We start from the raw sequence: 27,929 nt of genomic DNA on the forward strand, positions 1-27,929 counted from the left end.
CAGATTTGAAACTCCAGATCCATAGGTAAAGGAGTTAAATTGTTAACAGTTCTGTCTGAATAAGATAATTTCATTAGTTTGAATTCTACAAATGTGAACATATGAGAAAATATTTAGTAATCAAAATGTTCATCTGTTATATTGTATCACTATAATCATTAAGAAACTATTCTAGAGCCTCTAAGCAGATTTGTGTCTGTGAGTATTGCTCTGACAGCTGTACGTCAAGTTAACAACGTATCTGTAAATTTAATTTCATTATTTGAACTTATCCTATCATCCATCAACTGTCCTGTGTATCACGCTAATTTTGTCCAATATCAAACCCAAACTCAATGACATAGAAATTTTGCATTCCACGGTTAACACTCCATTGCTCAAGACTCCCCGTGGTCATTACATCTTTACTACAATGTTTTGGAACACCTGATTTTTGAAAACTAGGCAAAATGGAATAGAAAGACAAATTCGTCCCCCTCTTCGCATTTAGTGAACTCACACTAAGTTTGATTTGGGGCAGCTGACCTCTATTGTTCACTTAGGTGCCATTCCTGTTGTTGGAGCCTAGATGAGAGTGTGAATTCTCCTCACCAGTCTCTCTCAATTTCTGCATGGCATGACAGTGGGTGTATGAGGAAAGAATAAACAATTCCCATCTCACTGGAGATGCATTAAATCTGCAACCCAAATACATTTGTCTTTAGGACTGCGAACATGAACCGGCTATCTCAAATAGACAGACATTTTCTTAATGCATGTGCATTCTATTTGCAGATGACACCAAGATTGTTGGAGTCGTGGACTGTGAATAAGGCTGTCATACAGTGGGATATAGATCAGCTACAGAAACGGTGGATAAACGGCAGATGGAGTTTAATCTGAGCAAGTGTGAAGTATTTTCACTTTCGGAGGTCAAACTTAAGGGGAAAATATATAATTAATGACAAGGCCCTGAATAGTATTGATGCACAGAGGGATGTTGGGGTCCAAGTACATTACTCGTGAAAGTGGCAACATAAGTGGAGAGAGTGGTAAAGACGGCATATGGCATGCTTGTCTTCATTCATCAAGGCATGGTTATCAGTGTCACAGGAAGTTATTACACAGTTTTATAAGACTTTTCTTTGGAGTATCAGAAGCAGTTCTGGTTGCCCCAGTACAGGTTATGTGGAGGCTTTGGAAAGGGTGCAGAGGGGGTTTACCAAAATGATGCCTGGATTAGAGGGCATTAGTTGCAAGGGGAGGTTGGATAGACTTGGATTGTTTTCTCTGGAACTTCAAAGATTAAGGGGAGACCTGATTTAATATATACAATTATGAGTGTTGAGATAGATAGTCAAAACTTCTTTCTCAAGATGGAAGTATCAAATACCGGAGAGCACAGCTTTAAGTGAGAGGAGCAAAGTTTAAAGACGATGTGCGGGGCAAGTTTTATTTTGAACACAGAGGGCCTGAGAAATCTCCTGGCAAGTGCCTGGAATGCGCCATCAGGGAAAATCATGGAGGCAGATCCAATTGTGGCATTTAAGCGCCTTTGGATAGGAACATGGATATGCAGGGACTGGAGGGATATGGTTCATGTACAGACAAGAGTTTGTCTTGGCATCACGTATGACACAAAAAATCTAGGGGGCTGAAGGGGCTGTTCCTGTGCCCCATGTTCTATTTGTGGATAGTTTGCAAACTTAAAACGCAACTTGCTGCACTTTTGTCATGTATAAAACTAACAGTAAGTCCATGTATTTGAAATGGATATTCAGGATTTGTAACTAGAAGGAAATAATGTGTAAATAATTTGATCTCCAGTTTGAAACCAACTCCTTAATGTGATAATCTAATAAACTACCGGCTTTGTATGCCCTAATGTTAATATTAACGTTACATGCATGGATAGACATACAGGATTATATCACAATACAGAAATAAAGGTATTTTCACTAATTCTAAACTTTGGTCATTTCATTCGTTGTATTTTATTCTGTAGGCACTTTTGATGAGCCTCTGTGCAACATTAGCGCAGATATGTATTTTACCTCCAATATCTTTACCAATGACTTTCAAAAGCAAATTCCCATTTTGACTTATCGGGAAGGACAAAAGAATTGAGGAGTAAATAGGATATGCTATGAGTCTGCTGACTGGAAGCATCACCACTCATACTTATAAAGTGAAAAAACACTTTAGTTGATCATTAATGGCACTGGCATCTCTTCTCAATGGACGCAGGTTCATCAGTCACACCAGATCAGTAAGTGAAAGATCTGCTGTTATATTGCCAGATATTTCTTCAGAAGCAGATTAATTAGAGTGTGAGCTCAGATCAACTCCATAAATAAAAATATAGTACAATGTTTAAGATCTTGTTTTTGCCTGATTGTCTACACCTATCAAATGGCTAGTTTCTATGAAGTATCATATATACACCTGGTAACTAACAGTGATGGCCAACATATGACTCAGAATTGGAATGAACAGAAAGATTTATAGATCAGATGTTCAAAGGTTCAAAGGTTCAAAGGTTATTTTATTGGTCACATACACCTAGGTGTAGTGAAATGCTTCTTGCCAATGCAGCACATAACGAAAGAATACAGGCATAACAACAATAAAGAATTTAAACATAAAAACATCCTCCCACAATGGTTCCCATTATGAGGGAAGGCACAATGTCCAGTCCCCATCCTATGTCCACTATTGAGGCATCCACAGTTGCCTTTACAGAGACCCGATGTTCCAGGCCGTTCTCGCCGGGTAATGGTGCTCCGGCGTCGGGAGAATCCTCTCAGCGGCTTGGGACACCTGGAACGGCCGCTACCCTTACCGGAGACCGCAGCTTCTGAAGCCAACAAGGCCGCGCCGGTTGGAGCTCCACTACTGACGATCTCGTCGCGAAATTCCAAGCTCCCAGTGAAAAGTTCAGCACTGCAGCCCGCAGCTGCCCATTCCACAGACCCGCAGCTCTGCGATGTTTTTATCGGCAGTCTTCAGCTCACCGGAGCTCCAGCGCGGCGACCCGGGCAAGGCATCGCCCGCTCCGCAATAGCGCTCCAGCGCCGAAGCCGAGGTTCTGGCCGGTCCCCTCAGGAAACGCCGCTCCAGGCCCGCTGGTAGGCCGCGAGGACGGGTTGATGGTGCAGCCCGGAGAAAAGCTGCCTCTCCGACCAGGTAGGGACCCTGAAAAGTTGTTTCCCCTCCCCCCACCCCCCACACATAAAAAAGACTAGAACTCCAGAAACAAACACTAAAACTCACTAAAATTTTTTAAAAAGAGTGAAAAAACGAACAGCTGTAGGCTGGGCAGCCATACCACACAGGACAGTGCCCATGTGTAACTGGAGTGGGGGATTGGGAATGTGTAGGAAGGAACTGCAGATGCTGGTTTACACCAAAGATAGACACAAAATCCTGGAGTAACTCAACGGTACAGACGGCATCTCTGGAGAGAAAGAATGGGTGATGTTTCGGGTCGAGACCCTTCTTCAGTGCCTGAAGCATTTTGTGCCTATCTTCAGGGGATTGGAAGCACAGGCTAGGTAGGCGGCTAGGAGTTAGTCACAAAGTGTGTGTGTTCATGTGCACAGATGGGTGTACAGCCATGCAAACTCAGACAGATGCACACACACGCACATTTGCCCTATGTCCATGGCTAATAATCACAGTGAGTGGCAGTTGTTTCCCCCTTACCATTCACTCTGCAACCAATGAATTGAACTAACTCCACACTGGCCTAGGAGTCACAGTCATTTATCCTCTAAAATCTACACCATAAGTGGTATCCAGCCTCCAGCATAACCGAATGTCAACTGAATTGAAAATTACTGGAATTAGGGCCTAAGTGAAAAGGTACGTGATTTCTTTAGTGTGGAATCTACCGAAAGCAGTTGAGATTCACTGAGAAATTCTTCTTCAGATCAGAGTTTAGAGTTAGAGATATGACATTGAAAGCGATCCTTTGGCCCACTGAGTCCATGCTGACCATCAATCACCTGTTCACGTACATTCTATGTTATCCCACTTTCTCATCCACTTCCCACACATTACGGGCAATTCTACGGAGGCCAATTAACCTCTGGTGGGAGGAAACAGAAGCACTAAAAAAAACCCTACATGGTCACAGGGAGAGCGTGCAAACTCCACAAATACAGCATCCAACGTTATGATCTAACCTAGATCTCTGGTGCTATGAGGCAGCAGTTCTACCAGCTGCGCCACTACACTGCCCAGTTCTGAACTGGTCATTTACCGGAAATCTAAATGTTGCTTCTCTCTCCAGAGATGCTGCCTGGATTTCCATTTTCGTTTTACACTTCCTGAAATTTGCAGTAATTTGCTTCAGTATTAGTGTGGTTTTCCAGCACTGAAATGTCCAAAACTTCAAATGTAACTGCAGACTGGGAGGGCTGATTCATTTGCAAGAATACCATGATGCACATAAGTAACTGGAAACAAGTATTTTGCATTCACTACAAGCAATTTAAAAGCACAATAAACTCTCATGCTATTGCAATATCACATGCCAAGTCCTATTTAACTTGTCCAAAAGAACAACAGCTTACTGATAAACCTAATTATCAGAGCATTGGGTTGATAAGATCTGTACTGACTGCATCAATATGCTTTCCAGTAAACTACTCCAGCAATAATAAATGATCTTCGTTAAGTTTATTGCAATTTCGCAGTTGACTTCATATCCATACATCGCAACTGCCAACTTTGATCAGAATACCTCAAGAAATACCACTAAGAAACATAGAAACATAGAAACTAGGTGCAGGAGTAGGCCATTCGGCCCTTCGAGCCTGCACCGCCATTCAATATGATCATGGCTGATCATCCAACTCAGTATCCCGTACCTGCCTTCTCTCCATACCCCCTGATCCCCCTAGCCACAAGGGACACATCTAACTCCCTCTTAAATATAGCCAATGAACTGGCCTCAACTACCCTCTGTGGCAGAGAGTTCCAGAGATTCACCACTCTCTGTGTGAAAAAAGTTCTTCTCATCTCGGTTTTAAAGGATTTCCCCCTTATCCTTAAGTGTGACCCCTTGTCCTGGACTTCCCCAACATCGGGAACAATCTTCCTGCATCTAGCCTGTCCAACCCCTTAAGAATTTTGTAAGTTTCTATAAGATCCCCTCTCAATCTTCTAAATTCTAGAGAGTATAAACCAAGTCTATAGTCGTAAGACAAGCAAAGTGTAAGGATCTCGTACCAAAATCAGATGGTTTAGTGAGTTAATTAAGAATTGTGCTCCGTTCTCAATGCCTGCCATCATCTTGCATCTTCAACATGTTATTGAGATGGAGTACAGGAAGTATGCATCCTGCTGTTTCAGTGGACAGAATTTCATCTCCATAATTTGTGCTAAATTCAAATCCAGGTTCTGCATTGAAACAGCAGCATTAAAACTATCACCGATAATGATCTTTGCAGATTGTGCATTAAATAATAAATCACAATGCTTTAAACATTTTTTTAAAACTCAACATAATATTTTAATTCACTTTGTTTTATAATGATGTAATGATTTTGTAATGTTCGCACCAAATCACCATTTTAGTCGACTCTCTCACCTCCTCTAACTTCCCAAACATTGACAAACAGGAAAGGTCTGCTCACAATGAATCAGACTTCAGACACAGAGGACAAAACACCGGATACAAAAGGAAATGTTTTTTTTCCTCTTTTCCTTATAAAGGAGGCCAAGTTATATCAATCATTTTATTTTTTTCTGGTGGAAACACACTCCTCATAGTAATTAGCTTAATCAATTAATTGAAATTATTGCTTACATTTTCCTATCCTGAGAAGCAATTAAAAGTAAATCTATGTGTTTTAAAAAAAATTCCAGATGGTATAATGGTAGTCTGAAATTCTTGAAGAGAAGGGTTATTTTTCAAAGCCAGCTTTTATGTTTCACTGACACAGGATACAGGATAGTACACCCATCTGTAAGGAGAAAAACACACCGAGCTAGATTTTCCTGCTCTGGTGACGTAAAGTTGTTGTAATGGAGCCTTAAATCAAAGATCGTCAACAGCAGCTGACAGGAATAACGAACACCTCAGCTGTGACAATTATTGTAGCAGGAAATCGCAATAATGACTCAGCTCGTGCAAAATGCTTCTGGGGGGATAGATTCTTCTGCCGCCACAAACATGACAATCATTCACCCAGGTGAGTTATGAAAATATCAAAAGGTTTTATGGGCGTTCACTAATCCAGGTCATGTTGGTTGTGGGTGCAAATGGACATATTTGTTCAGCAACACTTCTCTGATTTTGCAACAATTAGACATGTACATGGATAGGGTAGGTTTAGAGGGATATGGGCCAAAAGCAGGCAGGTGGGATTAGCGTAGAAGGGGCATGTTGGTCGGTGTGGGCAAGAAGGGAGGGAGGGCCTCTTTCCAAACTGGATGGCTCTATGACTCTATTTCTATTAGCTGCAGAAATAACCTTAACAAAAATTGCAGTCAAACAAAATACATAATTTTTAGAATTGATCTAATCAAAATAGCTTTCACAATCCAGTCAGAAGCAATTATAGAGTTAAAAATGATTATGTCAGTGAATAAAAATGGCAACTTTATGAAATGCTTTAGAAAGAGTTGCCGAAGAGATAACTCTATTCCAAGATTGGTTTAATGGAGTCAGCAGCATCAACAATAGACAATAGGTGCAGGAGTAGGCCATTCGGCCCTTCGAGCCAGCACCGCCATTCACTGTGATCATGGCTGATCATCCACAATCAGTACTCCATTCCTGCCTTCTCCCCATATCCCTTGACTCCATTCTTTAAGAGCTCTATCACTCTTGAAAGCATCCAGAGAATGGGCCTCCATTGCCCACTGAGGCAGAGAAGTCCACAGATTCACAACTCTCAGGGTGAAAAAGTTTTTCCTCATCTCTGTTCTAAATGGCCTACCCCTTATTCTTACTCAACATGTGCGAGTTCCAACTTACACAATAAATGATAGAAGTGACTGTCTTTGGTCTCGATCCACAAAGAGTCAAAGGGTTTAGGTTTTGTCAGCCCACAAAGAAAACCAAATTGACGTCATATAAAACATTATTCTGCCTGCGGCATCATTTCAATTTCAGAATTTTTGATTTGCATTTGGAACTAATTCAGCACTTTTGCAACCATGTTATTTATTCTGACCTTCCCTTTACCACATGCAGAAGATTTCAAAATGACAAATTTTACTACAAGCACCACCCTGCCATCAATGAACATGTCATTTAAAACTACAAAGTAAAACAGTCACAGATGTTAAAACCATTTACACAAGTTTTGACAAAATACAGGAGTACACGCCTAACATTCAAAAACAGGCATGGTAATTCTGGCATGTTATTGATAAATTCATTGCAATGTGGACAGCATAATAAAAAACGGGTTGCTTGATGCCTTCTATGATTGCTGCATGAAGCTTTCACTTTAAAATGACAGCATGCAATAATGAGGCATCCATTATCCCTTGTGCCAGTGCAACTTAAAAGCAGATTACTCCTTTCTAAGGAAATAAATAAATGTGAGGATTAAAACTAGCCTTGCAGTTAAAATAGAGTTGTCTGCTAACAGCACTCATCGAGCACGCTGGCTCCCTGAGAAAAACAATGAGACGCTGAGGAAAATTAGTTTGTTCACTTGGAAGAACTAGTAAATAAGATAATGCAGCCTCAAGGACATTTAGTGGTAAGACAAGACAAACCTTTCTTCCCAGAGATATCTGAGATTTAGGACGACTAAATAACTCCTAGTTCCCACACCTAGTTTAAAAAACAAAGTTGACTGTTGTTTGCAGACTAGGGAGTGCGCTCCCATTAGGGAGTACGCCCCCTTACTCGGGGTGGATTGAGTATGTAAGTGCATGCTGCGAGTGAGTTCACAGTCAGCATTGAGTCAGCAACACACCAGACAGGGAGCTGGAATGGTGCCAGGACCCTTGACTTCTCTAGACCAGGTTGCTATTAAAGTGGCCCACAGTGTGCAGTGGAAAGATGTGAGACTCGCTGTTTGTAGTTTTGTTATTGTTTTATTGTTGTTTTAATAAAAGCTTAAATTTTTTCAATTTTACATGATTGAAGTGTTTTTTCTCCATCATAGATCCAAATTCTGGTAACCTGCTTGTACCATTACAAGGAGTCAAAGGAAGAATTTAGAAATTGATTCAAAATCATACACTTGTTCCTTGGCTGAACACAGTACCACCAATATTTTCTGACTTGGTGTGGTAGGACTTGGTAAACAGGCCCTACGGCCCACCGAGTCCACACCAACCAGTGATCCTGGCACATTTACACTATCCTACACACACTAGGGACAATTTACACTTATACCAAGCTAATTAACATATAAACCTGTATGTCTTTGGAGTGTGGGAGGAAACTGAAGAACACGGAGAAAACCCACGCGGTCACGGGGAGAACGTACAAACTCCTTCCAGACAGCACCCCTAGTCAGGATCAAACCTGGATCTCTGGCGCTGCAAGACAGCAACTCTACCATGCCACCCAAGGTGGTAGGAGTGCAACTTTCTGTTTCTCCAATATGTTTGGAGCTTTGGTGGTGGGGTGGGGAAAGTGGAAAAGGTTGAGGGTTGATGGGGAGGGGATGCCTTACGGTGGATGCTGAAGATGCTTTCAGGACAGACAACAGAGCAAATCAATAGCAGGAGAGTGGCACAAGAACATGGCCATAGTAGAACAAATTGTTAAAGTGAGTCTATCTTCAAAGAGGACATATTACTAGCAACACCTTCTAGCTGTCACTGATTTAATTCACTAGACCACATCACTACTTACTACTAATCTCTGTCGCTTGGTGGTCAACCTTACAATTCATGTGGTTTTCCACCTGCGCGCGCGCACACACACACACACACACACACACACACACACACACACACACACACACACACACACACACACACACACACACACACACACACACACACACACACACACACACACACACACACACAGGGTTATTGCTCCCACAGCTCAAGGCCAGCCACAACACATGTTGCAAGTCAATCAACCATTAACAAAATCGATGATTGAATGATACTTTATTGTCACATGAACCTAGGTACAGTGGAATTCTTTGTTTTAACAATCCATTAAATTCATACAGGCAACTTCACCTAGGCATTACACAAAGAGTCGCCATGTTTCTGGCACCAACAAAGTTTCAAAAGTTCATAGTACGGACTTCTCTATTTTTTTAAAGGTTTTTAATTAAATTGCTTAAAGTTTGTATAAAGTTTGTTTAATTAAATGTTTATTGCAGCCCCTCGTCATCAGATTTACTTATGCTGTGATGTTACTCTACCTTTTTTCTTCTTTGCCACTCATAGACTCAGTTTCTCACTGCCCCGACTCCCTTTTTAAAATATCACTACTTAGTGTTCTGACTGTGTTACAAATTTGAGTTAAAATGCACATTTTCTGGGCTTTGTTTTATTTTTGTGCTGTTGAACACAGCCGCATGTAATGGTCAATGGACTGTGTGATCATTGTTGAATGGGGATGTGGGGAATGCTTCAATCCTCATACTAACTTTATCCCTTCTTGGGCCGGATCTGGCCGGCTGCACACATACAGCAAAATGCTGTATGTGTGCTGACAAACCTGCTCCGGATAAAGAGGTAATGGCTGACTTGATATATCACAAATTATCATGGGCACAATAATCCTAACTGCGGCCTGGATAATGGACATTTCCCTGCATGATGGATTGTCTGCAATCATTGATTTGGTGCCCACTGAGGGGTTGCAAGTGATTTCAGGAAAATGGCTGAATTACAAATAAAATGGGCTCATGCATTTGCCAGCAAAAATGTCTCCAATAGTGGGAATGTGGGGGAAACCATTTGATAATTTTTCTGCAAAATGGACAGGGAAAATTAATGATTATCCTGGTGCCATGTCATTATAGAGGCCAAGGTTGTTTAGCTGGCAGAAGCTGAGAGTGAAGAAATGTGAAACAATTTTAATTGGATGAGGAGGAGTGCCAAAATAAGTATACTGTCTTCACAGACATCTGTCTGTTGTAGATTGGTCTTGTTTATACTGTAGATTTTTAAACCATTTCAAGATATCAACAACTTAAATTCCATAACTGCCCTGGTGGCACTTGAATTTAAGATCTTTGCTTATTTTCAGTCCTGGACTCTGGGTTAGTAGATTAGTAATATAATCACAGTGTCCTCCATAGGTGTTGGTGTAAAGAAGGATCTGGACAAGAATTTCTAAGTTTCACAAAAATAATAATTGCTACTGCAATTGAAAAACTGGGGGGTTGCCCTGAAAACGGCTGCTGGATACCTTCATGAACTGCATGCATGATATAGTTGGCATTTTTTGCAATTCAAAATTTTAACTCAAAATTCTGCTGGTGAGCAATTGGAGAATTACCATATAGTCTTACCACTGCAAATATTTTTAAAGTCATAGAGTGATACAGTGTGGAAACAGGCCCTTTGGCGCAACTTGCCCAAACTGGTCAACATGTCCCAGCTACACTAGTCCCACCTGCCTGTGCTTGGTCCATATCCCTCCAAATTGTCCTATCCATGTACCTGTCTAACTGTTTCTTAAATGTTGGGATAGTCCCAGCCTCAACTACCTCCTCTGGCAGCTTGTTCCATACACCCACCACCCTTTGTGTGAAAAAGTTACCCCTCAGATTCCTATTAAATCTTTTCCCCTTCACCTTGAACCCATGTTCTCTGGTCCTCGATTCCCCTACTCTGGGCAAGAGGTTATGTGCATCTACCCGATCTATTCCTCTCATGATTTTATAAGAACACCCATCACTCTCCTGCGCTCCAAGGAATAAAGACCCAGCCTACTCAACCTCTCCCTACAACTCAAACCCCCCAATCCTGGCAACATTCTCATAGATCTTCTCTGAACCCTTTCAAGCTTGACAATATCTTTCTTATAAAATGGTGCCCAGAACTGAACACAGTACTCTAAATGCGGTCTCACTAACGTCCCAACTGACATGACCTCCCAATTTTTATACTGTGTGTTGAAGTCAGGAACTACAAAAAAAACATTTGCTCAATCAGTCACAAGCACAATTGCCAGAAGTACAAACAGGTATTGGATTCATCCACTAACATTCAGATGGTTGCATTCAAAATGAAATTAAAATAATGCAAATATTGCATGGTACTATTTCCAATTATGAATGCCGGGCATCAGTGATGCTCGGGGATTCCTAACAATCCTTGCTCAAACTATGAAGCGTTATTTAAAACACAGAGGGCTGTGGACGAGAACCATCAGCAGTATCACTTGCAGTATCACTTGAAAATAAACATGACTTGCCACTATTTTCAGGGCAGTGAGGGAAACATGGAATCCGAGTCCCAGTTGGTTATAACATAATAAGTTCTGTCTGCAAACACCAGATCAAGAATCATCCAAACCTCCTTGGTTAATATGGCTATTTGTAACTGTGTGGACAAAAAAAAATCCTATCCAACCACATCCCACATCCCAAAACAAATCCATATCCCTAATACATCACAGAGCATCAAATAATGATTCAGATATTCTTCCAAATATCTTTTTAATGTAAAGGGTGTTTACTCTCTATCTTCCTTGCAGACAATGCATTTCAGACTCTCACCAAACTCTGGGTGCAAAGATTTTTCCTCAGTTTCTATCTATTTTTTTGACTAATGTTCCTGATCGTTGCTTTTCCTATCTGTTTGGTCCAGGTCTCTTGGAATTCTGAATTTACCAGTAACATTTCTCCTATTCTTCCTTGTATCCCAACCTCAGCCGAGTCTATCATTCTTTGGTTCAAAAACCCTTCAATCTCATCCATGTTCTCTCATGTGCCATCAAACCTCATGTATAAAGCACCAACCAGAATTGTAAGCAATGTTCTTTCCAAGCAACAGTAATCTTAGTTTACCTGACAATATCATTTCTGAAGTCAGAGTTTCATAAGGTAGCTAAACAATGAATTTCACCAGTTTCTGGCAAAATCAATGGACAGAATGTTAAATGCAGCAAACAGCACAATGTCGGACCAGAGACAATAATTGTGCACCATCAGCATTTCATTCATAAGAGAGAGATTTGGAGTACATTTCATAGCACAGTCTTGTTTGCAATTTATACGTATAAATATGAATTGAGAATCATCATTAGAGTTTGTATATGACTTTTAAGAAAGAATTTAGCACCTGTTAGGCTGATTCTTGTAAGAGGCGGTTGACTTGTTGCAGGGGATCTTCTATGGAAAGAGAAAGGAAACTAATTAGAGTATTCCCAATACCAACCTTACAGTCATTGGCCTCCTCCACCTCCAGAGTGAGGCCACACACAAACTGGAGGAACAGCATCTCATGTTCTGCTTTTGTAGCTTACAACCCAACAGATTGAACAGTATGAACATTCTCCAATTGCAAGAAATACCGCCCCCCCCCCCCCCCCGCCCCTCAGCCACCCTGTCACATACACACCCCTGTTCCAACCACCTCAAGCCAGTGTGCACAAATTTCTCTCTCCATGTCCCACCAGGCCAGTTACCATGCTGCTCTCCCACCTATGTATGCTCATCTCCCATCCCCTTTTATCCCATGTTCTTTGCCCTATCCACTGGCCCCTTCCACCCATGTACCTCCCTCTGACTTTACATTTCAGTCTTCCTCTTTCTTCCTTATCTGATACTCTTTTGCCTCCTTTTCACCTCTAGTCTTTGTCACTTGGTCCACCCATCAGCCAATCACCCCACTCACCTGTATCCCCCTATCATTTTTCCAGGCTTTGTACCACCATGTCTCTTTATTCTCGCCCCCCCCCCACTCCAAACAGTCTGAATAATGGTCCTGACCCAAAGTAATATTTGACCATTCCCTCCACAGATGCCGCCTGACCCACTGACTTCCTTCAGCACTTTGTTTTCCCCTTAACTTTCTTTCAATGCAATAATGAAACATGAAGAAACAATACCCAGTTACTAAAGGCAGATTAAAACAATTAATGAAAATGTCAAACAGGTAAAACTAATTTTATGACAAAATGATTATAATACATTAATTCTGAAATTCATTTAAAAATATTTTCTTATGTTTTCTCAAGTTACATTCCTGTAGGTATGAGTAATGGACAAAATAATGCATTTTTATTTAGATATGTGGCGTGACTATAAAAGATTTGAAGAGTAGGCACACCACCTGCAACATAAAATTCGTGAACAACGGATCAGTGAAATTACTATCTCTAGCCCTACAGCAATTTTTAATATTTTGCTGCATTCTCTTGGCATTGAGACATATTGCCAATAAGCGATGTATACAATGAGAATCATACTCCGCAGTTGACAGGGAGCGAAGATTTCCATCCTCATGATTTAGATGGATTTTGAATCTAGGGCAGGGATTCACTTACTAGGACTTGGGAATCATATAATGGCCAAATGGCTTCCATCCATCAAATCTATACTGGACCTATGTGAATACAATCCAGCTTTCCACTTACACACACACTCCTGTGAGCCCTGCAAATTCTTTCCTTCAGATACTTATCCAGCTCACTTTCAAATGTTGCAATTGAATCTGTCTCCACAACTACCCCTGGTAGCACATTCCAGACACCATTTGCTACATAAAGTTTTCACATGTCACTTTTGGTTCTTTTGTCAATCACTTCCATTCTATATCCCCTGCCTCGTGCGTGACCCTGTCCCTATACTTTCTTACAGCATACTGGCCAGACATTTCACTGGTATGTGGGAGGAAATCAGAGCACACAGCGGAAACCACAATGGAACACGCATGCACAGGGAACATGCAAACTCCACGGAGATAGCACCAAAGGTCTCGAGAGAACTTGGGTTGCCAGAGCTTTACGGCAGCAATTCTACTATTCTACTGAGCCGTCGATGGGAACAGTTTCTCTCTATCTACTCTGTCTGGATTTAAATATCTCAGCCTTAAATATCCTGGCAGCGTTCTGACAGTCAGACTTCTGAACTCTCTTTGATAGCTGTTGCACTCTAACATTGCTGCCAAGGTTGGCAGCAAAATCCTGGCAGTTCTGCCACTTGATGACTGCAGTTGCATTAGGAGAGAAAATAACAGGGGCAGCAGAAACATTCTAAACACTGGAACACTGTTAGATTTTCAAGGGAGAAGGCATAAAAAGAAAGCTAATTAAAGGCTGATAGTAAGGGTGAGGACTTCACAGGCTACGGAATACACCATTTTCCACCTTTACTCAATTTCCCATTGCTACATTTTCCTGATTAATTAACAGGCTCCCCTCATTTTCATGTGCTCTAGTTCAAACTGTCACCTGCCTTGATCGTCCTATCTTCAACTGCACAGGCATGAAACATAGAAACATAGAAAATAGGTGCAGGAGTAGGCCATTCGACCCTTCGAGCCAGCACCGCCATTCAATATGATTATGGCAGATCATCCAAAATCAGTACCCCATTACTGCTTTCTCCCCAAATCCCTTGATTCAGTTAGCCCTAAGAGCTCTGTCCAACTCTCTCTTGAAAACATCAAATGCTTGACCTCCACTGCCTTCTGTGGCAGAGAATTCCACAGATTCCCAACTCTCTGGGTGAAAAAGTTTTTCCTCATCTCGGTCCTAAATGGCCAACCGCTTATTCTTATACTGTGACCCCTGGCTCTGGTCTCCCCCAACATGGGGAACATTTTTCCTGCATCTAGCCTGTCCAATCCCTGAAGAATTGTATATGTTTCTATAAGAACCCCTCTCATCCTTCTAAATTCCAGTGAATATAAGCCCAGTCGACCCATTAACTCGCAGATAATGACTGAATTTATTCCCACCCCATTTGAAAGAACAGATAACACCTGGCCTTTGTACCTCAGTTACATTGCTCTGATGATACCACTTCCCATAACAATGCTTTGGACATATCCTTCTTTCTCCTCAACCAAGCCAGTTCCATTTCCTGACCCGTTCTCAGCCTTCCCTCTTCCCCCCAGAACCATGAGAATTCTCTTGGGCCCTTGACCCATCATGGGCCTCCATAATCAATGGGCCATCCACTACTATTTCTGCCATCTTTTGTATTTCAAAGAGATCACTATTTCACAAGACTGTAGTGCTCTCCTCAGTCATCACAACATTCCTCAACATTTTCACATGGAATTCAGGAGATCCAAAACTAACCCTTTCATTTCTTCCATCCCCACCCTGTAGGATCCCACACATGCTTTCCAGGTGAAGCAATTATTTATTTGTTTATCTTACAAATTAGTATACTGCATTTGGTACTCTCACTGTGGTCTCTCCACTAAATAAAAACTGGACAACTGTTTTAACAAAAATCTGTTTCAGTCACCTATTATTTTACCTGTTTTAGTGACAGGTGGAAAGTACCCATTTAGACATTATTGCTGCAGGCATTGTTGTTTTGGGGCAGAGTTGATGAATCATCTGATCTTCTCATTTTAATTCATTGTATGTCAAAATTTCACAATTGTGCCATGTGTTTGTAAACATGACTGAAGTAAATTATGATCAGATGGGTAAAACCAATAAATACAATCATTATGCCCCGAGTCTGTAGATTACTGGATTAGGCAGTGAGGGAGTGCTAGGGTCTTCAACAATCCAGTGGGACGTACATTTAAAACAGTTTTAAATGATATTGAATCATGGCATGAGGCTATTTTGCCCGTTGTCTGTGCCGGCTCGCTACCAGAACATCTCTCTTCTTCCACTCAACAGACCTTTCTCCACAGACCAAGTTTTTTTCCCCATGCATTCGACCAGTTCCCTCTTGAAGGCCACAATAAATTCCACTACACATCCGCAGGCAGTGCATTCGAGATTCTAAACAGACTGCGTAAAAATGTTTGTCCTCTTTCAACCTTAGAATAGTATGGGCAGCAGGCATTTATTGTAATTTATTTGCTGAGGTGTCTTATACCTTACAGAAAGCTAAGCGTTCTCTAGGGAGACTTCAACTTTTATAGGATTTAAAGATTTATCCAATGCTGGTTATTTATCAACAGCCACATTATTTCAGAGCATTGACGCACAAAAGGGCCTGTCCCACTTACGCAACTTTTTCAGCGACTGCGGCACCTGTCATAGGTCGTTACAGGTTGGCGATAAATTTTCAACATGTTGAAAATCCAGCGGCGACCAGAACAAGGTACGACTCTTTGGGCGACTACTCACGACCATACAGGCTTCACCCTGCGACATGTCGCCAGGGTGTCACCTGTATGGTTATGAGTTGTCTCCTCAGTCACTCAAAGAGTCGTAGCGTCTTTCTGGTCACCGTTGAATTTTCAACATGTTGAAAGTTTTCACCGAACCTGACACGACTTATGACGGGTGCCGGTAGTCGCAGAAAAAGTCGCATAAGTGGGACAGGCCCCTTAGCCTTTCCTGAGGTAACTCATTCCATCCCTTATTTGACGCTAACCAGCTTTCTCCATCACATTCTGAAAATCAATCACTGTCAACGTAAGTATGTGAACTAAGCAGGACATTTATGCCCATATGCAATTGGATAGAGTGAACCAAACAGCAGTATGTTAGCAGTCCCCCAGGTGTCAAAGTAACTCCTATATTACTTGCATAACATAATTTCATGTAGTTAGAATATATATCTTACAAATTGGTGACAAGGATGTAAAGGAAGGATCCTGCAAAAAAAAACAAGGACAGACCTTGCGTGAAATAAGACGCATCTGCAAAATGATCCAATAGCAGTGTGATGTGCTGGTAGTATAGTTGGGCATAATGCTGCTAATCTTGAGTTATTGTGAACAAGTGTGGGCCTGCAAAAGGATACTGGTCGAACCTGCCTGAGACGTTTAGAACACTGCAGATTGAAGCAAATATCAGCACAATTGTACAGAGAATAAAGTCACAAGGACAGCCGACAGAGTGATGTCAGGTGTGTGCATGTACACATCGTAAGAGTTCTCAGAAGGCCCTGCAGTGTGAGAATCACATTAAAAAGACATTATGATTAGTTTAAAAAAAATCAGACGATGCAGTCAATAAATTAAAAAGACCCTGAAATGTGAAGAACTTTTGTGTGTTCTAGTTTGACAACGTCAGTTTTGGCAGGAAGAGCATCAGATGATGATGACAATATGGCCACTCAGACTGTCGCAGGTTTCAGTGGCAATCTTGATGTACGTTCCTGTATGACCTCCAGGTGGCGCCGGCAAAGGCTGCCTCACCAACAGTCTGTCTGTCCTTTCTTCTGTTTTGTTATTTTTAAGTATGTGTTAAAGAGTATATTTTAGTGTTCCTTGGTTTGTTTTATGTGGGGTGGGTGGGGGGGGGCTGGGGGAAACTTTTTTCAATCTCTTACCTCGACGGAAATGCGATTTTTTTCCGTATTGTTTCTCCGTCCCCACTGCGACCTAACATCGTGGAGTGGCGCAGCCTTTCCTGGAGACTGCCCCGGTGCATTAACCGTGGGCGCGGCACGGAATTACCATCGTGGAACTTGCGATCCCTTTGCCGGGGATCGACTGTGGAGAGCTCCATCCACAGACCCGTGGACTTTAACATCATGGAGCTAGCGGTCCCTGGTTAGAGACCGATTCGGGAGTTCCAAGCTGCAGAGAGTTTCAACTGTCCCTACGTGGGAGTTTCGATCACCCCGACGCGAAGGCTTCGGATTGCCAATTGCAGTAGCTTTTTGATTGCCCCGACTGCGGATGCTTCGACAGCCCCGATAGTGGGAGAATAAAGAGGGAGAAGATTGGGCTTTATTACCTTCCATCACAGTGAGAAATGTGGGGAACTGCTGTGGTGGATGTTTATGTTAACTTTTATTTTATGTGGCTGTGTGTCTTGTTGCTTTTCACTTAATATGCCTGTATGGTAACTTAAATTTCACTGTAGCTTACTTGGTACATGTGACAATAAACTGACCTTGAAACCTTGAAACCTTGATCTGTGGACGTCAACAAATACTTTCTTCAGCTCTACAACTATGCGGCAGAGAGCGTATTGACTGATTGCATTGTGGCCTGGTTTGGCAACTCAAACACCCAGGAAAGAAGGAGATTCTAAAACGTGGTGAACACTGCCCGGTCCATCACAGGTAATTACCTCGATACCATAGAAGGGATGTATAGGAGGTACTACCTGAAAAAGGAAGCTAGCCTCATTAAATATCGTAGTTATAAATTTATTACATTTGTGTTTATTACATATTATCCACATGTATTGTATTAAGCTGTTGCATATGAATGTCATTGTTCTGTTGTCGATACATATGACAATTAAATACTCTTGGCACTTTTGAATAAAAGGGAACACTAATTAAATTGAACACAGAAAAACAGGATAGGGCACTATTATAACACAAGACCATTATGGACGGGTTGGGTCTGTTTTTGTGCTGTACTTTCCACATTGTTCCTGTAACCTTTCAGTTTATACGTCATAACATATAGAAATATTTTGCAGTGCAAATATCAGTAGAAGTTGACGATAATGGTGAGAAAGTTCCTGCACAAACAGTGTAGTACAGGAGTGCAACAAAGCTTTTCTCTTCATTTAGATAGGTTCAGAAATGTTCGAAAATCTTTGAAATCTTTGGAAATTTTAGAGCTGTTAAAACCTGAAGCTAGCAATCATGGGATACGTGAAACTGTCAACAAGTCAAATTGAAAGAGTTGTTCCCGCATTCCAACAAAGACATCTTCTTGCATTTGGCACTGAATGCACTGTTTTTAAAAATGATAATCAATGAGAAAATCCATTCAAAGTTATGATACACAGGACCTCTATTTCAAGTTATAATAGGTTATCTATTTTAACATCTTATGAAATGGCATAGAGGATGCTAAAGAATTTTATCCAATGCAAGGTCCAAATTCAACAACATTTTACATTTTTGACAGGGGTGCAGACTAGGACCTGATTCTTGATTCTGAATATTTGATTTTTTTCAGGCAGAATCTGAAGATTTGGGCAAGACAGATTAAATTGTGGAAGAACTTAATTGAGGAAGTTAGATTAAGATAAAGAAAAAGATTTCTACAATCAGAATCAAAGTTCAGCACAAAAATGCACACCTTTGGCCCACCTAAAAGACAATCCAGGTTCACCAGTCGGTACGAGTGTACAAGCACCTGTTTGACCATCTGGTGAGTACAAGATAAAATGGAACCAGGCACCTGACAATGACTGTACTGATGTTACAACATCTATTAGAAGAGTTGGTAGGAGTCAAAGTTATTACCAAATTAGGCATGCCAGATGTTCAAAAGAATGTAGACATGGAGAGTCAACAATATTTGACAATTAAAGAGCCTTAAATGCAGCATTATATAAGGGCCTGTATGCGAATACCAAACTACCTTGTGATGTAAACTCATTGCTGTAGATATTTTAAGCAACAATGAGCAGGAAACTATGAATAGCAGATCGGTGTCTTTGCAGTCAAAATGTAATAGCAGCCTCAGGTAATAAAAACAAAAATCCTCAATTTTTAAAAAGACTGCTACATGAACTGCATGTAAATCAAGTGGAAGTGTTTATTCGTGCAGAAATAATAATTCTGAAAATGGATTTCAGCCAGAGAAAAATATGGATGCAATTGTGGAGGCAAGGAAAGCGGACAACATTGCAGAATTTGTACAATTCCAAGACACGGCACATTACTTTGTTAGATTTCTGCCAGATTTAGTTTTCGGTACTGATACCTCAACACCCAATTAATGAAGACTGAAGAAAGAAGGAAAATGGAATTGGGTAAAATAATAACTGAAGACATGTATGATTTATTGCCTCAACATGACAACCTGATTAAACATAGAACTTTGAAACAAAATGCAATTGCAAATGTAATGCTAAAAATAATTAAGCTGTGCAAGGCATGGGGTTCACATTAAAAGTAGTCAATTATTTTTTCTTATTGCAGCAATGGAGATTGCAGAGAAGATAGATAAAGTTTTCATTCTTAAGTGGGTACATGTACAGGAAAGAATTCTGAAGCAATATATAAACAATTCTACAAGACAAGGGACTACAATGGAACTAAGGCTGGGTATGTGCCTGTTATGTGAGAGAGCAGTTTGGGACTATGATTCTATTAGTTTTAAGATAATTATGGAAAAAGATAGGACTGGTCCACAAGTTAAAGGAAAAAATTGAACAAGGCTATGTTTAATGGCATTAGAAATGAATTTGTGGAGGTTGATTGGAGGAGGCTATTATCCATCTGGGAAGTGGGAGGCTTTTAAAAGTAAGATGGGAAGAGTTCAAAGCCTAAAGTTTCACATCGTCAAGTCAAGTCAAGAGAGTTTATTGTCATGTGTCCCAGTTAGGACAATGAAATTCTTGCTTGCTGCAGCACAACAGAGTATTGTAAGCATAAATACAGAACAGTTCAGTGTGTCTATATAGCATAGACCATATACAGACACACAAATATGGTTGAATGGCAAGTTTGATAGTTTTAAGGAACCCGAGATAACTTTGGATATTGAAGCTTTGTCAGGAAATACATATAGATAATTTTTAGTTTAGTTTAGAGATACAGCGCAGAAAAAGGCCCTTCGGCCCACTGATCCTTGCACACTATCACTATCCTACACATATTAGGAACAATTTACAATTATACCAAGCCAATTAGCCTACAGACCTATACGTCTTTGTTTAGGCAGCGGCGTTCAAGCAAATCCCTTGAAGTATACAAGAGATGTAGAAGTATACTTAAGAAGAAAACTGGCATTAAGGGGACATGAAGTCTCTCTGGTAGATAAAGTAAAGGAGAATTGTAAGATTCTATGAGTAGAGTAAGAGCAAAAAAGTAATTACGGAGAGAGTAGGCCTCCTTAAGGATCAGTGCATCAATGTGTGCAGCCACAAGATATGAGTGATCTCTTAAATTAATACTTTTTGTCTGTACTTACCAGGTAGGAGGACACAAAGGCAAGTGAGTTCAGGGGAGGGAACAGTGATATCTTGAAGCATATTGATATTATGAAAGGTGCTGGCCATCTAAAAACACATGGATAACCCCCTGGTTCCTCACCAGGTGTATTCTAGGACATTGTGGGAAGCAAAGCTAGGACACTGGCAGAAAGTTTTGTATCTTTAACAAAGGATGAGGTACTGGAAAGCTGGAGGACGGCTAATAGAAACATAGAAAATAAGTGCAGGAGTAGGCCATTCGGTCCTTCGAGCCTGCACCACCATTCATTATGATCATGGCTGATCATCCAAATCAATATCCCATACCTCCCTTCTCTCCATACCCCCTGATCCCTTTAGCCACAAGGGCCACATCTAACTTCCTCTTAAATCTAGCCAATGAACTGGCCTCAACTACCTTCTGTGGCAGAGAATTCCACAGATTCACCACTCTCATCTCGGTCCTAAAAGACTTCCCTCTTATCCTTAAACTGTGACCCCTTGTTCTGGACTTCCCCAACATCGGGAATAATCTTCCTGCATCTAGCCTGTCCTTAAGAATTTTGTAAGTTTCTATAAGATCCCCCCCCCAATCTTCTAAATTCTAGCGTGTACAAGGCGAGTCTATCCACTCTTTCTTCGCATGAAAGTCCTGCCATCCCAGGAATCAGTCTGGCGAACCTTCTCTGTACTCCCTCTATGGCAAGAATGTCTTTCCTCAGATTAGGAGACCAAAACTGTACGCAATACTCCAGGTATGGTCTCACCAAGACCCTGTACAACTGCAGTAGAACTTCCATGCTCTTATACTCAAATTGTTTTGCTATGAATGCTAACATACCATTCGCTTTCTTCACTGCCTGCTGCACCTGCATGCCTACTTTCAATGACTGATGTACCATGACACCCAGGTCTTGTTGCATCTCCCCTTTTCCTAATCGGCCACCATTCAGATAATAGTCTACTTTCCTGTTTTTGCCACCAAAGTGGATAACCTCACATTTATCCACATTATACTGCATCTGCCATACATTTGCCCACTCACCCAACCTATCCAGGTCACCTTGCAGCCTCCTAGCATCCTCCTCACAGCTAACACTGCCCCCCCAGCTTTGTGTCATCTGCAAACTTGGAGATGTTGCCTTCAATTCCCTCCTCCAGATTATTAATATATATTGTAAATAGCTGGGGTCCCAGCACTGAGCGTTGCGGTACCCCACTAGTCACTGCCTGCCATTCTGAAAAGGACCCGTTTACTCCTACTCTTTGCTTCCTGTCTGCCAGCCAGTCAGTTCTCTATCCACATCAATATTGAACCCCCAATACCGTGTGCTTTAAGTTTGTATACTAATCTCTTATGTGGGACCTTGTCAAAAGCCTTCTGAAAGTCCAGATATAACACATCCACTGGTTCTCCCTTATCCACTCTACTAGTTACATCCTCGAAAAATTCTATAAGATTCGTCAGACATGATTTACCTTTCATAAATCCATGCTGACTTTGTCCAACCACTTTCAAATGTGCTGCCATCCCATCTTTAATAACTGACTCCAGCATTTTCCCCACTACCGATGTTAGACTAACTGGTCTGTAATTCCCCGTTTTCTCTCTCCCTCCCTTTTTAAAAAGTGGGGTTACATTAGCAACCCTCCAATCCTCAGTATCTACTTCAGAATCTAAAGAGTTTTGAAAAATTATCACTAATGCATCCACTATTTCTGCAGCTACTTCCTTCAGTACGCTGGAATGCAACTTATCTGGCCCTGGGGATTTATCGGACTTTAATCCATTCAATTTACCTAACCCCACTTCCTGGCTAACCTGGATTTCACTCAGTTCCTCCATCTCATTTAACCCCCGGTCCCTTGCTATTTCCGGCAGATTATTTATGTCTTCTTTAGTGAAGACAGAACCAAAGTAGTTATTCAATTGGTCTGCCATGTCCTTGTTCCCCATGATCAATTCGCCTGTTTCTGACTGCAAGGGACCTACATTTGTTTTAACTAATCTTTTCCTCTTCACATATCTATAAAAACTTTTGCAGTCAGTTTTTATGTTCCCTGCCAGTTTTCTTTCATAATCTATTTTCCCTTTCCTAATTAAGTCCTTAGTCCTCCTCTGCTGGACTCTGAAATTCTCCCAATTCCCTGGTAGGCTGCTTTTTCTGGCTCATTTGTATGCTTTCCTCTTTTGTTTTGATACTATCCCTTATTTCCCTTGTTATCCACGGATGCACTACCTTCCCTGATTTATTCTTTTGCCAAACTGGGATAATCAATTGTTGTAGTTCATCCATGCAGTCTATAAATGCCTTCCATTGCATATCCACCGTCAACCCTTTAAGAATCAATTGCCAGTCTATCTTGGCCAATTCACGTCTCATACCCTCAAAGTCACCTTTCTTTAAGTTCAGGACCCTTGTTTCTGAATTAACAATGTCACTCTCCATCCTAATGAAGAACTCAACCATATTATGGTCACTCTTGCCCAAGAGGCCAAGCACAACAAGACTGCTAATTAACCCTTCCTCATTACTAAATACCCAGTCTAGAATAGCCTGCTCTCTCGTTGGTTCCTCTACATGTTGATTTAGAAAACTATCCCGCATACATTCCGAGAAATCTTCTTCCTCAGCACCCCTGCCAATTTGATTCACCCAATCTATGTGTAGATTGAAGTCACCCATTATAACTGTTTTACCTTTGGTCCATGCATTTCTAATTTCCTGTTTGATGCCATCCCCAACTCCACTACTACTGTTAGGTGGCCTGTACACAACTCCCACTAGCGTTTTCTGCCCCTTAGTGTTTCGCAGTTCTACCCATATCGATTCCACATCCTCCAAGCTAATGTCCTTCCTTTCTATTGCGTTAATCTCCTCTCTAACCAGCAACGCTACCCCACCTCCTTTTCCTTTCTGTCTATCCCTCCTGAATATTGAATATCCCTGGATGTTCAGTTCCCAGCCTTGGTCACCCTGGAGTCACGTCTCCGTGATCCCAACTATATCATTTTCATTAATAACTATCTGCACATTCAAACTCATCCACCTTATTACGAATGCTCCTTGCATTGAGACACAAAGCCTTCAGGCTTGTTTTTACAACACACTTACGCCTTATACAATTATATTGAAAAGTGGCCCTTTTTGATTTTTGCCCTGGATTTGTCTGCCTGCCACGTTTACTTTTCACCTTGCTACCTATTGCTTCTACCCGCATTTTACACCCCTCAGTCTCTCTGCTTGTGCAACCATCCCCCTGCCACATTAGTTTAAAATGTAATGTTTATAATGTTATGCATTTATTTGAAAAGGGTTGCAAGGACAAGCTAGAGAACTCCAGGCTGGTGAACCTGACATCAGTGGCGGAAATGTGAGGAGAACTGGATGAGATTTGAAGAAAAGGCGTATTTCTGTATTTGGAGAAGTAAGGAGTGATTAGGAAAAGTCAGCATGGCTTTTTGTGCAGGAAATCATATTCCCTTAACAGTAAGTTTATTTTCAAAAGCCGATCAAGAGGACCTATGATGGCAGGGCAGTAAATGTAACGAGGCCTTTGACAAGGCCCCACAGGGCAGGCTAGTCCAGGAGGTTTGAACACATTGAGGAGGCAGAGAGTGATCATGGAGAGTTTTTTTCCCCATATTGAAGGCCTGTAACCAGTGGTGAGCAACAGGGATGAGAGCCGGGTCCTCTGTCGGTTGTCATATATATTAATTATTTTGATGAGAATGCAGGTGGTAAGTCCATACGACACCAATATTAGTGGCATTGTGGACAGTGAAGAAAGTTTCCCCAAGGGTTATAGAGGTCCTTGATCAAATGGGAAAGAGGGCAAATGAATGGCAGATGGAATTTAAGTCTGAGGAGTCTGAAGTGATGGTGTTTCGGAAGTTAAATCAGGCCAACATATACACAGTGAATGTCAGGGACCTAGGTAGTGTTGCTGATCAAAGATAACTTGGGGATATGGGGGGGGGGGGGGGGGGGGGGGGGGGGGGGGAGGGGGGGAGTACATAGTTCCCTGCAAGGGGCAATACAGATAGCCAGGGTGTTGAAGAAAGCATACAGCATGCTTACCATGGGGTAGAGTACAAGAGCTGGGATGTTATGTGACCATTGTATAAACATTGGTTGTTCAACACTGGGAATATTGTGTGCAATTCTAGTCACTGCTTTGTCGGAAGGACGGGATTAAGCTAGAGAAAGTGCAGAAAAGATTCACATGAATGGTGGGTAGACTGGAAGGTTTGAGTCAAATAAGAGGTTGGATAGACTGGGATTTTTTTCCCCAAACCAAAAGGGGCTGAGTGGTGACCTAGAGGTTTATATAATGAAGAGGAGCAAAATATAGGGTAGATAGTCAGTCCTTTTCCCAGGGTAGGGGAGACTGGAGGGCATAGGTTTGAGGGGAAAGAGTTAGAGAGGATCTGAGAAGGGGGTGGGTATACAAAATGAGCTGACAGAATTGGTGGTGCAGGCAAGTACTCGCTGAATATTTATAACAAAACATTTGTATAGGTACATGGATAGAAAATATTTAAAAGGATATGGGCCAATTGCTGGCAAATGGAATTAGCTTAGATAATCATCTTGGTTGGCATAAACGAGTTGCCTGAAGGGCCTGTTTCCATGCTGCACAACTTTATGAATCAATGAAAATGTTTTTAGCATGGACTGAATCACACAGTTGTCCAAATGAAATATACGAAACTATTCTATCACCAACTATATGAATTGTTGATGGAATAAGGTTATAGTAAATGGAGATGCAGAGCATTGCGGTATCAAAAACATGATGGTAGCCGCTGGAACTGCTAATAAAAATCATCTTGAAGAACTAGTAGACAGGTGTGCTATCTGCTAAGATTGCAGAGCCACACCACTGAAGATATTATTGCAAGTTTGCCAAAAGCCAATTAAATCTTTTCACAGAGCAGGCAATAATTTTTATCAGAAGATAATTGTTAGTTCATGGCATATAGTAATTTGAAATGGATCAAGATGACATATGTTGGGCCCTCATGATCAATTTTCCAGCATTGTGACATCAGACGTTCGTCTTGGGTAATGGACATCAGTTCTGTTCGTTTCTAATTTAGCACTTTCTGAAATAAAATGGTATTAAGTGAACATATTATCTTGCATCAAATGGTGTGACAGAGTTATCAATGAGCATAGCCAAAGAAACGGTAATGAAACAAGTATTCTCAAGAGTGCTCCCGTTGAACAATAAGACTTTGATTAACAGACATTTGTGATAAAATATGGAATAATGCCACATTTTACAATTGATCACACATAAATGCAGAAGACTCAGAAAATGATGGAGCTTAGTTCAACCAAATCCTGAGGTGATCATGGAAGAATAATTGTGGCAGAAACACAATTATTGCTCAAGGCATGAAGATAAATATTTCAAACAAAACGATGTGGTTTGGATATGGACATCACCTGACAATATGATTTTTATTCCTGGGATACTGGAGTGATGGTGGAAGTGTGCAGCACAAAGAGATCTTATTAACCTGGGAGACTAAATTGTAAGTCTTTATGTAAATTATTTAATTCCTGTGAGAGAAATATCAGAAAATGTCAAAGGGTGATCAAGATTGTACTTTGGAATGACAATGTGAAATATATTAGACAATTTATATTCTATGTGATTCAAGAAATAACATCTTCTTCTGGTCAACAAATGAATAAACACCAATGACATTAAATCCGTTAAGAAGATCATAATGACTCAGTAAATAATAACTCATAATGACTCAGTAATAGTAGATATGCCAATATCTGGATAACATGAAGATATGAATTACCCTTTTCAAAAAAGGGGAATTGATTCTGTCAAGTGTGTGACATATTCATGGTGCGCACGCGCATGCATAGGTGCATTGTAGCTGAGTGCGTGTGCATGCAGAGGTGCAGTGTAGCTGGACAGAGTGGAGTAAATAAAGTGCATACTTTAGCAATTCATGTCTCTGAGTAAATCATTATATTCCTGACATGTGTTTAAAACAATAACCCACTTACGTGTGTCCTTAGCACGCTAATTACGCGACCTCGTGGTCGCGTTGAGGCGCGACGGTCGCGTGCGACTTCATTCGCCCGCACAGCCGTCTGAAGCACGTGACGTCATATGTACGTGACGTCATATCGGTGAGCCGCGGGACTGACTTACCATCGCCTGGTGGGGTATCGCCTCAGCGCAGAGGGAGAAGAGGAGGGAAGAGACAGCAACCCTAAGATTTTTGCCTCCATCACAGTGAGGAGGTGTTTAGTGGACTGTGTTTCATCAAGTAAGGCATTATTTGTGTTTTTTCTTGATTCCTTTGGTATCTAAAAAGTTTCAGAAGTGATAAATCTGGCTAAATTTTTCTTCAGATGCGTTTTCATTTTGTATGTAAAAACCCACTTGAGAACCATGGGCGATTTAAAAAAATTTACAGCCAGGTTTATCACTTCTGAAACTTTTTAGATGCCAAAGTAATCAAGAAAAAACACAAATAATGCCTTAGTTGATGAAATGCAGTGAGCAAACAGCCAATGTTCGCTAAGCACTCTGTCTGTTGTTGTCCCTTCAGCTCTCACTTTTATCTACCGTCATTTCTCCTCACGTTTGGAATTCTGAAGTAGGCTAAATGTCTCACACGCTTATCCCGATTTCCATAATTATTTACAGCGCAAAAATTGACCATTTCAGCGGGTTTTAACGGGCCCGCTACGCTGGAAACAATGGTAAGTGCTTACCTGCAGTTCAACGCGTGTACTCCATTTGGAGTAGCCTAGCAACAGTACGGGTCATGGGTCATGACCCGACTGCCGTGAAACCTCCCTATAGCTCATGTCAAGGGAAAGCAGTCTGAACTGGATCTTGTAGGCAGAAAGCTGATTGAGAGGCTGCAAGGCTATCTGCAATTTCTTTCACTTGAAGCCTACAACCTTTCAGCAGACATGCTGTAGCCAGGCTCATGGAAACAAACGCAACGGAAATGGGTGGATATGGC

The 27,929-nt window shown here is 41.2% G+C and overlaps 1 protein-coding gene across 3 annotated transcripts in view; it reads right to left on the minus strand.

Annotated features, from left to right (window-relative positions):
* Window positions 1-27,929, minus strand: part of pde4ba (phosphodiesterase 4B, cAMP-specific a) — a 466,474-nt gene that overhangs the window by 84,028 nt on the left and 354,517 nt on the right. For all 3 annotated transcript variants that reach the window (XM_055642053.1, XM_055642052.1, XM_055642055.1), the window contains one exon: window positions 12,217-12,266. In XM_055642053.1, the coding sequence (XP_055498028.1) occupies window positions 12,217-12,266 (50 nt within the window). The remainder of the gene's footprint in view (window positions 1-12,216; window positions 12,267-27,929) is intronic.

Source organism: Leucoraja erinacea, chromosome 10 (genome assembly GCF_028641065.1).
Source record: "Leucoraja erinacea ecotype New England chromosome 10, Leri_hhj_1, whole genome shotgun sequence".
Taxonomy (NCBI): domain Eukaryota; kingdom Metazoa; phylum Chordata; class Chondrichthyes; order Rajiformes; family Rajidae; genus Leucoraja; species Leucoraja erinaceus.